Raw genomic sequence first — 14,956 nt, 5'->3', positions numbered from 1 at the left:
ACAGCTGGCAAAGAGAAAATCTTGCACAAAATAAAAGATTTGTGTGCTGCTGTCTATGAAACTCTTCATCAGACAATGAAAGTGTAAGATGCAGAGGCTAAGTGATGCTATTGCCATCCCCAGGCACAATACAGAACAAGACAGAAGCTCAGTGCAGATCCAGCTGGGGCTCACATCCAAAGGGATCCCTGTGAGACCCGCTTCAACAAGATGGATGACGGGCACTGAGCTTCAAACTGGGCTCACTCAGCCCAGACATCATTGGGTCCGGGCTGAATAAAGAGGTGGTGGCCCCTCGCCTGCTCTTCCCTAATAGGAGGTGCTGCCTGGCTGACAGCAGCACATAAATAACCCAGGCAGCATGTCACTGGAAAAGAATACACTCACCTGAGCACACTCACTCAGCAGGACCATGAGGGAGATGTGAGACCGGTAATAAAAGTGAAGGTAGGCCACAAAACACGTGTTCTTTTCTATATCATACTCTTGGTTTTTTTTTTCCAACACTGGAATGCATTTTTGTGTAACATCATCTGATAATATCAGATCAAATTACGATCAAATTGTGATCAAATGCTATCATGATCAAATCAAAATCTACATTTAGAATTCTCCAGGTTTAAAGTAGTTCAGCCACTCAAAAGAATAAAGTAATATCCTCTACTGGTTTCTCACCCTCCATTTCTCCTTGTTTTGGCAATGAATCTATGACCAAAATAACGTTGGAGAAACAAAAAACCCACCCTTATACTAGAATTTTTTTTCTGTCTTTCTTAGTTTCTTCATAAATAACCACGACCATGCTTCAACTGTAATACTTGAAGCATTAAGACATCAGTGACCGGAATAGAATACAACTTCTTTCACAGCGTCCATTGTCACGTGACCAGCGTGCGACCTGACGTCATGCGGAAGTAGCTCAACCAAGATGGCAGCGTCCTTGACAGGCATGTTTTGGTCTGTGTTTGGTGTCTGTTATGCTTGAAAGTTATATTTTATCGGCTCGCACCGACTGACAGAAGGAGACATTGAAAGCGGAACATGGAGAGACGAGAGTTCGTCGCGTCATTAGTGGTAAGGTGACACTTTGATACTATATGGGACGTCTCCTTAGTCTTGCAAACAACCTTCCTTTAATAATAGCTACATTTTTGCAGACACTATTTTTGAAACGAACCACCACAAGAGGTCCATCAATGCCTATAACCTGTTCGTGTTTATCAAATGAGCCGTCAAAAAAATATAACTTGTCTGCAATGAAGTGCGCCTCTATTCTTACACGAGCTCAAAATATAAATAAGGCTATAAAATGACAAGTCAGACATTTGGGTATAAGTTAACCGAGTCATTACACTGGCAAAGAAAATGATCGGTTAAAGTGTTACAGTAAAAACGAGTTTTCTTGTTGAGCATAGTTCATACCAGTAGAAAGAGATAAAATACCCAAATTAATAAAAACAAAAAACAGAGAATGAAATAATATATCCAAATATAATTATAATGAAACAATACACGCATACAGAGAGTGCCAAGTAAAAAAACAAACAAAACTTAATTTCTATTTAGTGATAGAAAATGCTACACCTGGAGTTAGACCACACGCCCTCCAAACCACTCTGTGAGACACTTTTTGCAAAAAAAACTGTTTCTGAAGATTAGAGTATCTTTAATCTAACGGCAGGCTGTGCTTGTATGAGCTGAGGGTGGGGCACCAGTAATTTTTAAAGTGGCACATCCAACGTAAAAACTATAAGAAGGGAATTAGGCTCCAGTAATCTGCTGTACCCAAAATGACTTGCCTTCACCACCAACCAGGGATGGGGTAGTGTCTGTTCATGTTACGGAGTGTTAAGAATGAATGTCCTTGCTGTAAATTGTAATTAAGATCAAGAAAACTGAACACCCAACACGTGTTCAGAATGCATCTTTTCACATGGTTTTAAAATAAAGTGGTTGTTGTGTTCTGTGTACAAAAATTAATTTACATACACTTTATAGGTAATTTGGTCCCTCTTTCATCAGTTGTGTGTGTGTGTGTGTGTGAGAGAGAGAGTGTGTTTTCTGTTTCCCCCCTTTACTTGAGTGCAAAGTTCTGACAGCCTCAGAGATGTTGATGCATTTCTAAGCCTTACTTATTAACAGGTTGAGACCTAGAGAGGCAATACTTTTTGAGGCCTTGTTTTTAAACTGGAACTTTTTTTCTGGATCAACATACTACGTGTGTGACACTGAGGTCCTCATTGTATTGCTTTTGAAAGTGACCCCTTGCTGTCGTCATAACTTTACTGTATTGCAGATAAACTGCAAGATTGAACTGTGTGTCTACGAAAGATTTAAGATGAATATATGATCAGTCCACAATCTATGATCAATTTTTTTCAGTCCTGCTGGTACCTACACGTAAAAGAAGTCAATTTTTAATATCCCAGGCTTATTTAGCATTACTTTTAAAGTAAATGGGACTTCCCCACCCACTGTACTCTGTGTGCTTTTAACTACAAGCAGCATATGGTAAACATAAGTCGCTTTGCATTTAGCAGCTACAGAGTTGGTGAAGACCCAATAGAGGCTGAAAGTACACTTCATCCAGAGCTGACAAAGAGTAGGTGTCTAAAATTAAAAATCCTTATTATTCTTTGTGTTTCTGCATGATATCAAAGTTAAAACTTAAAAAGAGGACCGTATCTCAATCTATCATTGTGCATAGTGTAAAAATGTCAGTGAATACAGGTGTAGGCATATGATCTTGTGGGTGCATTACCTCTGAAAAGCTCACAAAATGATGGTCTCTGCAGGCAGGAGGCTGTGCAGGGACTTGTGTGGATCTGACCCTCTTCCCCCTGGACACCATTAAGACAAGACTGCAGAGTCAGCAGGGCTTCTACAAGGCAGGGGGCTTCAGGGGCATCTACGCTGGAGTCCCATCTGCTGCTGTCGGCTCCTTCCCCAACGGTGAGACACTCATAGTGATGGCTCAGTATTCAGCATATTCTGATAAAGTGTCATTCTGCAGCAGTGTTTGTGTTTGATGCTTTTCTTGGGGCACAAACAAAGTGACCAAACAACAAGAAAACAAAAACCACTTTGTCCAAAAACACAGTTTCATCATCATTTGATCAAAAACACTCCAAGTACATTGTTTGACTTGCCTCTCTGAGCACACTTGAATGGATGATTAAGTAAATACCAAATAGAAAATAAGACTGTAGCAACAGGAAGAGAACTAGTATTTGGGAATCAGTGTGTCATAACAACACTGTGTAATATTTAAATAATAGGAGTGTGTCAAATCTAATTTCTTATGTATCAGAGAGTGGGAATGATACACAACAATCAAAATTATTCAACCTCCATTGCGAAATAGGCCTATAAGCAAAATGTATAGTTTGAAACACACAAACAAACAAACCCAATAAAGACAATTTCAGCCACTCACACAACTAAGACATGAACTTCTGGCAGCGTTTCTCAGGTACCTTAGCTCATTCCTTATGGGCCTCGAGTTCACCAATACTCTTGGATTTTCTTGCTGCAACTTCCTTCTTCATTGAACCCCACCACAGATTTTCTGTGGAGCCTAAGTCTGGTGATTGCAATGGCCACTCTTGAATATCTGGAATATCCTGGACTTTAACTGAAACCAAGCCTTGTTAGACCTTGAGATATGCTTTGGATCATCATCATCCTGTTGGAAGGTCCAACAGCTCAAACTCCAGCTTCTTCTCAAACTTCATGGAAAAGAATCCTAAAACATGGTTTTTGAACACATTTGACGTGACTCTTTTTATGCTTGTGTCTCGGACATGGAGACCTTCAGCTTTAAGTAAGCGCCCTCCTCCACAGACTGAAACCTTAGTCCCTGTTGCCACCAAAGCCTTCCTTTGCCTTTGCAGTCACTGAAGGGTTTTTGACCATCTGTCCTCTCAGGAATCTGATGGCAGGGGTTGATACCTTCCTCTTTCTGCCATGTCCAGGTAGAAAAGCCACTGTTTGTTTAACTTCAGCCCTGCAAATTATGTACACTCAACAAAAAATATAAACGCAACACTTTTGTTTTTGCTCCCATCTTTCATGAGATGGACTCAAAGATCTAAAATTAATTCCAGATAAACAACATTACCATTTCCACAAATTTCCATTACCATTTGTTCACAAATCTGTCTGAATGTTTGATAGTGAGCACTTCTGCTTTGCTGAGATAATCCATCCCACCTCACAGGTGTGCCACATCAAGATGCTGATCTGACATCATGATTAGGGCACAGGTGTACCTTGTACTGCACACAATAAAAGGGCCACTCTGAAATGTGCAGTTTTGTCTCACAGCAAAATGCCACAGATGTCGCAAGCATTGAGGGAGCATGCAATTGGCATGCTGACAGCAGGAATGTCCACCAGATCTGTTTCCTGTGCATTGAATGTTCATTTCTCCACCATAAGCCGTCTCCAAAGGCGTTTCAGAGGATATGGCAGTACATCCAACTGGCCTCACAACCGCAGACCACGTGTAACCACACCAGCCCAAGACCTCCACATCCAGCAGGTTCACCTCCAAGACCAGCCACTCAGACAGCTGCTGAAACAATTGGTTTGCATAACCAAAGAATTTCTGCACAAACTGTCAGAAACCGTCTCAGGGAAGCTCAACTGCATGCTCATCGTCCTCATCAGGGTCTTAGCCTGACTCCAGATCGTCGCCGTAACAGACTTGAGTGGACAAATACTGACATTCAATGGTGTCTGGCACGTTGGAGAGGCGTTCTCTTCGCAGATGAATCTCGGTTTACATTGTTCAGGGCAGATGGCAGACAGCGTGTGTGGCGTTGTGTGGGTCAGCGCTTTGCTGATGTCGATGTTGTGGATCGAGTGGCAATGCTCTTGTCTCATAACTTTTTGGACATTTCTCTTGGCATTTTGCTATATTCTGACATTAAGGGCAACACCATCAACAAACCTCTTATATGTCCATGTCCTCTTATGACCAGTTGTCTTTTATTCAAATTTTGCTAATAAACCTAATTTGCAATGTAGATTAAATAATTTTATGACAGCTTTAGATAAGATGTTTAGAAAAATATCCAATATATTAAACTTAACGCTTTAGGGGAAAAATTGTCTGTTAAGAGTGAGTTCTGTCTAACAGAAGTCACTCTTAACTTTCTGTATTCCCCCCTGTTGTCTCTCTCTCACACACACATAACTCTTCCACACACACACAAACGCTCACACCTCAGTTTCTCCCCTGTCAGTGGTAGTGAGGGATATTAATTGCTGTATGCTGGTTGACTAATGGGCCTTAAATGGCTGTGGTTCTGCTTGGTTTCAGCCGCTGCTTTCTTTGTCACCTACGACTGCACAAAGTCCCTGCTCGGCGCCAGAGGAGTGCTGGCAGCACCACACGTGGCACCTGTCACTCACATGCTGGCCGCTTCCTTGGGAGAAATAGTGAGTGTGCCTGTCCTTCTTTTTCACAAGTTTTGACTCCATTCGTTTGGATTCCTACTCCTCTTTCAAATCTGCCTCTTTACTTTTATTTCTTTTCTTTGTAAGGCTGAGGAGATTTAAATGCTTCCTTTCTCATTTTCCCTTTTTTCCACAGCTTATTCTTCTGTCTTTTCTCTGCACTGTTTGTCAGAAATGATCCACAAGCATGTCTGTTGTTGCCTTTCTAATTGAGCAGACAACTACGCAAAAGGGCAGCAGGGGGGGTGAGGAAGTATGCGTTTTTGGCTGCGGACCCCAGAGTCCAGCTGGTTGAATTAAAGTAGCTTCCTCAGGACTGCTTCAGCATTTCCCCCACTAGCTGGGTAAATAAGATCTCATTACTGCCTATTGACTCATCTACTTTCCCAGCTCAGGCCCCCAGACTCTGCCAATTTAGTCAGGGGAATTCAGGCTTGAAACCAACAAGAAGCAGTGCAATTTCCTCAGCCCATCCTCTCCAAATCACTCACAGGGAACCCGAGAGTCTGAGCCATATGGGGGCCGGGTGTACATTGGCATGAAAGGGAGGAAGAGGGATGGGGTACGGAAAGAGGGATGCTCCCTCCTGCTATCCCACCACGGCTTTCTGCAAAATACTAGTTTTCAGTATTCATGGCTTTTGGATGGATGTGATTCAGCCAAGTTTTGCATGTTTATGAAATGGGATTATTCCACATGGGCAGGTGTTCACCGCACTGGACTTTATCTGAGTTTGAGCATCTTAATGTGGATAAAAAGCATATGCCATTCTTATTTTAGCACAATTATAATAAGATATATTTTCATTTTTGGATTGGCATAATGTATGTGTCACATTCGCAGATACTGGAGTATAGAAGTTATGGCAAAAATTGATGCCTTTCTCCACTTTTTGTCTATGACGCAGCCTGAGTAGGGGTAAAAGGTGAACTTGAGGTTGCGGCTGCCTTTAACCCCTTCCCCGCTGTTTTGGATTTGAGCACATCAAAGGCAGAAAATCCTGGGAGCAGAGCCGAGCAGAGCAGGGGCGGTATCCCACCGCATTCTGGCAACTGGATACGTCTTGTTCAAAGCAAGTAATCTTCAGGCTTAGCCATGAAAGGCCTTCCTCAGTGCGGCCTGGAGTGTTTCGCAGGGTCTGAACACCCGCACTATGATGCAATCAGTTTCACATATGATTTTTTACTTCGTAGACCCAGCTAATGACTTTCAGTTAAAAGTTGTTGCACTGGAGGTGTTTTTTTCAGCCTCAATGAGTTTTGGGTAAGGAGGTATGTCAAATTGTAAAGTATAGTGCTAAAACAGTGAAAGGATTGCTTGTCCTCCTCCGACTCTCTGTCCAACTTCTCTCCTTCTTTTGGGATGAGCTGAGTCAGAGGAAGATCTGACTTCGTGAAAATTCAAAGCAAGAAGAACCAACTTGTTGTCTGTTCTGTGTAAAACTCTCCATGAAGGCACAGTTTCCTCCACAGGTGTCCTTTTAGTTGTTTTTTGAGCAACTGATTTCGCTCCGCAACAGAAGCTTTATGGGACTTATTGCCTTGCTAATCCCATCCCCAGAGCCTCCCTCTACGGATGATATGCTTGACTTGGCACCAACTTTTCTAGTCTATTATCATTGGACCAGAGGGAGTTATGGCTCAGAATTGATTCTGCGTAAAGTACGAGATGGGATTTGAGAGAGAGAAAAGAGAGCACTTAAACACACTTTAATCTATTTACAATCTCGATAGCCAAGCCTTTTGTCAGCTGCTCATAGAGAGAAGAAAAGAGCAGTCCAAACATATTAAAAGTGATGACCAGACTAAGATCCTCTACTCAGAGGAGAGCAGGAAATATGCCAACAACAACACTATAAAGGGAACAGTTATTAGAGCTGTCAATTGGAGTAATCAAAATGTTACAACCAATGTCTTTTCTGTAAACCTACACACCATCTGGCCTAACGTGGCCTGGGAGGACAGAGAAGCAGGAAGTCACAAGTCGTGGAGAGAAAGACCCAAAAAGGATCAGTACAAGAGAAATCCCCCCAGCATCTCAGTGTTTGTGTGACTGCGATGCTGGGACGCTCCCATAAAGAATGTGTAAGCTGATGGCGTCTGTCAGGCTCTAGCAGGCTGTTATCCAGCCATTAGATCAGATTTATCTTCATTCCCATTCGCCCGACGTCTGCCCTGAAAGCTCATTTGTCAAGGCCAGGCAGCGAGCTTCTCCCGCATCTATAAACCCCCCGCCCAGCGCCGCCACCACCACCACCTCAACACCACACATCTGCGGGAGGATGTACTGGAAAATGCAGGGTGACATGACAAGATATGGGGACAGCGCAAAGATGGGCGCAAGAGGGAGGAGCTTCGGGGGGAGAAACTGGCAGCCACATAACTTGGCTCTAAGAAATAATCCATGCATCTCCTCTGAGGAGCACCGTGCTCTGTGATTTATTGGTTGTTGTTTTAAATTTAGAGATACACATTGTCCTCATCTTTTCTCATGACCTTTTTCTAAATTTCACCCCTTCTTTATCTTTGTTTGAAGAAACATATTCCAGTCGTTCCTTTAATTTTATCAAAAAGATGGAAAACAAAAAGGGAGTCTGTCACTGATAGATTTTACAGTCCATGCTGCATTTCTAGGGAAACATATTGACTTTTGGACAGATACTGTGTTTGACTTGTCAGGGTTATTTTGTTTCTGGCCATTGGGATTAGAAGGCAACCTAACGGCAATGCTAGAGACGTGTTTTGAGTATATTTGTGGCTGCTGCACCCTCTTGTTGGCAGTTTTCCTGTTTTTATTCCCATTATGATATATGTATCAATGATAAATCAAAATGTTCTGTAGCTAAAACAGTTATGGCAGTCCTTGTTGTGTTATTTCTTATCAGTTGTCTCTTTATGGTGCCTAATGGTAGTGCTGATACTCCTTGACTGACCACTTTGTCTCAAAGTGCTGAAATAAAGATGTACCAGAGGACGGTTGGGCTGAGGGATATAATGACTTGATCTGCAGATTGATTCGCCAGCCGGACCGATTATGTGCTGTGAGTCTCTGCTAATTTCCCATTCCTTACTGTGGCTGGCCCATGATTGAGTGCCTGCATCTTACCTTGTTGTTCAGCAGCCAGTCCTGGAAATTGAAAACACGCTTTGTCATTTGGATTAACAGCAACAGGCTCAGGGAAACTGAGGGGCTCCAATCACAGGCAGGCGGCCTCCTAATTAACGCTGCTTGACGAATCCAACAGCTTGTAAATAAAGATGAATGGGACAGAAATTGAAAAACTTGCAAATGGGTTTATAATAAGTTTACAAGCCAGAGGACAACAGGGAGAATGAAGGGCAAGCAAAGAATATGAAAGAACAGACGCCTGTTCTGCCGACAGCTCATACTTCCCCCTAATTGTGAGGTAGCAAGCCTGATTTGAAGAAAGACACCCATTAAAGCCTCCTTCTGACAATTTATGTGTGGTTTTAATAATCTGAGGGCCTACTTTCTCCACGCTTCTAACTGTTTCATCAATTTGTTTCCAAGCCTCAGCCCTTTATATCAACATGCCTGCACTCATTGTTTCCCACCTCTCTGCTGTTTTCTGAGATCTAAAACCCTCTCACAGGTTGCACGCTCCATCCCCTCTACACCCAACACCATTCTACCCACCCCTAGATGTGCAAATTGCTCCCAAATAAACAATGTCCCTAATTTATTTGGTATAATCTCTGGCTCATTCTGCCTCCTCCTCTGCAGTGACAGGAGAGGAAAGGCCATCTCAACTCCGGGCCCCACATCCAATTATGTCAGTAATTACTTGTCATAACCACTTTCTTTCTATTTAGCCGTCTTAGTCTGTTCCTTTTTAGAATTGGATCGGGGAAAACATGATGTACAATGTATTATAAATGGTTACTTGACCAAAGGGAGAGGAAATGAGATCTGTGGACTGGGTGAGGCCTGCTCTGTTATCACAGGAAGGTGATGGTGATGAAGGTTCGGCCACTTGGTGGTACTGTTGCACTGTGGTTTTGTCACAGCTAGAATATGATCAGACTCACCTGTAATACCAATCGGAGCTGTGCTGAATTCTTTGTAGACACCTATTCAAGTCTTCTATTATACACAGAGAGTGAGGTTTATCTGCTCATTGTGCATTGAGAGGAGGTACATGTTGAACGTTCTCTGCAAAAGTGAAGATGAAGGTGAATACAAAGCTAGGAAATAAACTTTTTAAGGATTGGTAGTTAAAAGGACTTAAAGAGATACAAAACAAACTTGCGCAACCATAACATCTATTTATCCTTTCAGCTCACTCTGGTTTTATTTAACTTCCAGCAGTCGCTCTCAGTGTATTCACATTTTTGCTCATGAGTTATGCCTGGGGTCTGGTGGAAGAAACAACAGAAAGGCTACAGCTGTCAGGCAGCTTTCTGCTTCTCACAGAGCATGTAAGTGACATATCGTCCAGGACCCATCGCACCTTTAAACCTCTGTTTGGGCTAAAATGCTAAATCAATACGGAAAGCTGAATATTAGTCTCTCCATAGCTTGTTTTCTCTTCCTTGCTCCTCCCTACATCATAGAGCTGTGGTGAGGATGACACTGCAGGACTGGCATCTGTATGATCAGGGGGGAGTCACAGTAGGGGGCCAGCTCACCAATCGCTCTGTAAGATTGCTCGCCGTTAGCCGGTATTTCCGCTCTGGTGCAGGATAAATGGGAAATCAAGTCACCAGGTGGGCAGCTGTGCCTGCCTGCCTGCCTTTAGGGCTATGGGAGTTATGAGGCATAAATATTCATGTCTATCTTCACTAGCTGTTGGCAGTCCATATTTCTGTTGACATATGGTGGATGGGTTGGAGCTGGCAGTGAGGGGTGTGTTTGCTGACATGTGTTGATGTGTTTCAGTATCTATCAGTGTGTTTTAGAGAGTTTAGGACACACATTTGCACACACTGTTAGCCTGGTGACCTTTTTACTTGTTACTCAGGTGTCATGTCTGCTGTACTAATTGGCACCTTTAGACGTGTCTCACTGGCTCGCCAGCTTGATGTGATCACTCTCACATGGTCATTCCCATGTGCTATGTAACACTCATCAGCCGTGCTCTCTCCATCCTGCAGGTGGCGTGTCTGATCCGGGTGCCCACAGAGGTGGTCAAACAGAGGACCCAGGCCTCTCCTTCTTCCACTACCTACCGCATGCTGCTGACCACACTGAGAGAAGAGGTACACAAAACCCAAGGCACTTTCCTCGATTAAGTTTGTTGTTTTGCCCTTTGTTACAGTCATAAGATCTAAAAAGTGGCTCTACTGAGTAAGCAGTTTACATAAAAAAGTAAGATAGTCCAGGTGAAAAAAGGTCAACTCAAGCATGGTTGTGAAATATTTAAGTCCAGGGCACGCTCAGTATGAACAACTTCATGTCGTTTAACTTTGTCTGAAAACAAACTTGTTCTCATTTGTTTCTCAAAGCTGCAAAATTGTCTACTGTGAAATGAGGAAGTTACAATATTTCTTGCTTATTGATTTGATCGTATAATTCAAGTTGAGAAAATTATTCTGACTTTGAAAACGTTCCTTTGTCTCTGATCAGGGTGTCCGAGGATTGTACAGAGGCTACGGCAGCACTGTTCTCAGAGAGGTAGGATTAATTTTAAAGTTTGTGTCAATTTTTATGTCCCCTTGTGAATTACGGGGTACCTACTTTGCTAAATGTCCTTTAGATGAGTGAGTTGTTAACAAAAATGCCTCTATGTTTAATTTCCTATTTTTGGATAAAAAAAACAAAACAAATATTGCTGCTTGAGTAACAAGCAGTTTATCACTGCCTCCTCACCTGCCCTTCACCTTTGGTTTTCAGATATCTAAAACAACCACATAGAAAAAGCTCATCTTCATGAGGATGGTCTTTCTGTCTCTTGTATGTTGCAAAGACATAGTAGTTTTAGTTTCAGTCCCCACAGGAACTAAAACATACTCAATGGAGGTCATACTTAGGGGTGTGAGTTCTCTCAGATTTGTTAGAGTTAGGAAACCCTTTGTTGAATGGGGAAAGACACGCTATGATTAGCGACCTACCACAGTTAGTTTGGATAGAGTTGATTTTATTTGAAACTGTTAACCTGTAATGGGCACCCTGAAGTAGGGCTGGGCGATTAATTGAAAAATAATCAAACCAACATTTAGAGCTTCTAACATAAAACTGCTGTGTTGGTGGTTTTGTTTCCCCCCCCCTCTGTACTACAACACCATCCCCTTAAAATACACTACTGGTTGTGTAGTAACATGACAGGCAGCCAGGTGTTGCAAAATGTGAAGGCTGCCAGAAAACCAGCAGAACAAGAAGTAACCACATGACGCTGTTTCATCCAGTCCACTACACACAGTACTATAGACAGACCATTAAGATGGATGTAAAAAGCTTAAGTCAGACCAAGGATGGACTGAGCATAGCTCGATTGACACGTAGATAATGTGATTGCTATCATACTGTGGCTGGATTTGGTTGGACTTGGGAGGTCTCAGAGCAGGAGCACCATGGAGAAAAACTTAAAAACAGACCTGATAGCACAACACGAGCTGCCACAAGGAAATCTCCGTCTGTCGATTGGACACAGTTCGGCTACAATATGGATGACTTTGACGAAAAAGTGGAATACCCTTTTTTACAAGATGAAAGTTATTTTCCACATCAGTACAATATAAAACTTTTTTCGCGTGTAAGATTTTTTTTTTTACTTTTTTTTTTGGAAAATTTGATTTTTTTCCCCCTTTTTTTTTTTTTTTTTTTTTTACAAAACATTTCCATTCTTGCTGGTGTGTGTTTTCAGTTACATTCTTTTCAACAAATAACCGTTAATTGTTCATCTCATTTCAGTTACCTGTTTCTAAATTATGCAAATATTTACAGAATAAACTGAGTTGAGAGTTGGATAATTTTGCATTCGCAGAAATTAAGGTAGAAGGTTCAATTAATCGTGAATTTGATGTTGCTATAATCACCCAGCCCTGAAGTCTGACCAAGTAGTAAAACATCAAACAGTACACTATCCTTAACGGTGACAACACAAAGCCAACCAAGATACCTGCTCTAAAAAAGACTGCACACTTCCTACGTCTGTTTTTTGGCTGGTTTCAGGAAACTGCAAAGCACATCTTACGCACTGTTGGATTCAATTTGAAGAGTTTTACCAAAGACAATTACAGGACTGCTTAAAGACTGAGTAGTGAATTCTTTTTGATTGGTTGGATGAATATTGAGGTTTTCCACTCTTCTGACTGAAGACATTTTAATTTCTCTTGGGCTTTATTGAGGTTAGAAATATTGATTTACAGTTTTTTTCCCCTCACTTTCATCTCATTCAATTACTCAAGCAAGATGCTCTCCCTCCTGTTAGAAATACATCTGATTAATTAATGCAATTAGTTGTGTTATAAATGCAAAACAAAACAAGGATAAATGAGTATTGGACTGCTCTCCCTTGATGGCCGCTCACCTTTTTTAATGAAAAGATGCTCCAGTTCTTTGATTCATGATCTTCTGGTTAATTGCACCTGCAGTGCACGATAACCTAAAATGATTGTAGCAGAAGCTGTATAGATCCCTCTCTTCCAGCCCTCCCCACCTGCTTAATAAGTTTCGACAGAAGTGGAAAGCAGAATGAGAAAAGAAGACAGAAGTATATGAAGGTGACACTTGTCTTTCGATCCTTTTTTGGGAAGGCAGGTGAGAGCGTAATCTAGTCCCCTCTGCTGTGCTAGCCTGTACTTATTTTCTGCCTCACTAAACTGATGTTATTCACGCAAATTCCATCTGGACAGCCGGGGAAAAAAAGGACAACAAGACACTGTGATTTCTCCGAGGGGCTCTGAATAAATGAATACATTTGGAGGCTGGCGCCCGGCCTGTGTGCATACTAACACTGGTAGATGAAACGCAATGGTGGCGGCGGGGATTTGGGGCGCGGCAACAGCAAGGGATGCTCTGCCGTGATTGGCTTTGACATGTGTCAGGAAGGTAATTCATTTTCTCTTGGCCTTCTTCGCGATCTGCTCATCTCCCTCCTTCAACCAAGCGGCCCTGTCAGGATAAGTTTGTTTATGTTGTATGGTGTCACCTCCCTTCCCACCCAACTGGCCCGTTAATTGGGGGCTCTCTTTGTGTTATATATCCAGGAGGGTTCAGAGGACATTTGTGGCGGCTGTGATATCACATCAGTGCAGAATGCAGGGTCTTGAAACTGACCTCAACCTTTGACTTGAGGTGTGACTGCACCGTATAGTCTTACCCAGCAGAGCAAGTTATAAACATGCAGAGTTGCTGTAATACAGCACGCCCCACAGTGACCAAGGTTTTCTCTAAAAAACATAAACTTATTAGGTTTTCTGCACCACATTAATCTTGACTTTCAGTGTCTATCCTCTTTTTCAACAAACTGTCAAGTTGTTTGCAGAGTTGGCACCTTTCTGCTCCGGCCGAGTGGAGCATGAAATCAATGCGATTCACATTGTTGTGACTGAAATTACGGTGTGAAAGATGACTGTGTTCAGCTCTGAGAAAATGAGGGTGTTTTAATTAAGATCAAAGGGTTCAAAGGAGGCCGATCATTGTCTGAGTGTTCATTTGTATTCTTTTGCTGAAGACTCGATCACCTCAGACTCTTCTTACAATTTAATCAAGACTCTGTTTATATTTCATTTGCTGATGCCTGACATTTGTGCAGAATCTCCTACTTCAAGCTGCAACTGGACTCCACAAGCGTCTCAGTGGGATGTTACCACCTTTGACCACTAGATGGCATGCTAAGATTAGCATTGTTGTAGTTGTTTGTGCCGGACTTCTTGACATTTCACTCCTCTCCTCACTTTCTCTTCTTTTCTCCTGTCTTTCTTTTCGTCTCCTCCCTTCCCCATTACACCAATCCAGCTTTATGACATTTACGAGCAGCAGTCAGTGCAGTGAAAATGATGGCTTTTTTTTAAAGCAGGTCCTTTATTTTTCTGATCTTAAGCGCTGTGAGGTGATCTCAGATTAGATCTAAACTGCTTCAATTTGTGTCTGAGTAATGAGCCTGAGATGGGTTATTATAAAGTCATTTAGTAATGCGCTGCTATGAGGGCAGTAGAGGGTTAGGTGTAAGTGAAGCTGACAGTCTGACTCAGTCAGGAGAATTATCTGAGTACAACATACGACCACACTTTCATACGTGCTTACTTTTATGCTCTGTTCCCTGTTCAGAAAGTCTCTTTTTCCAAACCTATTCTCCTCACATGTGCGCAGACAAAGAAGGTAAATGAGACTGAATGGTCTGCAGATGAAAATGTTTTGCTCTTCCCTGTACTTGAGCTAAATATATACCTTGCCATAGCCAGCAACTGAATCAGCCTTGGTCTCCCCACCCAAACAGCTGGGACCTGGAAACCCAAGGTAGAGAATCTGGCATGAAGAATTATGAAACACCTCTTGATCCACACCTCTGCTTCCTCTTTATCCCTCTCTT

The 14,956-nt window shown here is 42.3% G+C and overlaps 1 protein-coding gene across 1 annotated transcript in view; it reads left to right on the top strand.

Moving 5' to 3' along the window:
- The first annotated feature begins 872 nt into the window (after positions 1–872).
- slc25a26 (solute carrier family 25 member 26) overlaps positions 873–14,956 on the top strand; it is a 71,290-nt gene continuing 57,206 nt past the window's right edge. Inside the window, exons 1-5 of the mRNA XM_074673244.1 lie at positions 873–1,074; positions 2,796–2,952; positions 5,327–5,445; positions 10,578–10,682; positions 11,050–11,097. Coding sequence (XP_074529345.1) covers positions 1,042–1,074; positions 2,796–2,952; positions 5,327–5,445; positions 10,578–10,682; positions 11,050–11,097 — 462 coding nt within the window. The 5' untranslated portion in view covers positions 873–1,041. The remainder of the gene's footprint in view (positions 1,075–2,795; positions 2,953–5,326; positions 5,446–10,577; positions 10,683–11,049; positions 11,098–14,956) is intronic.

This window comes from Halichoeres trimaculatus, unplaced genomic scaffold (assembly GCF_033239565.1).
Source record: "Halichoeres trimaculatus isolate MK-OKI-2021-1 unplaced genomic scaffold, fHalTri1.1 fHalTri1_scaffold_1, whole genome shotgun sequence".
Lineage (NCBI taxonomy): Eukaryota > Metazoa > Chordata > Actinopteri > Labriformes > Labridae > Halichoeres > Halichoeres trimaculatus.
This window is presented reverse-complemented; position numbering and strand designations above follow the sequence as displayed.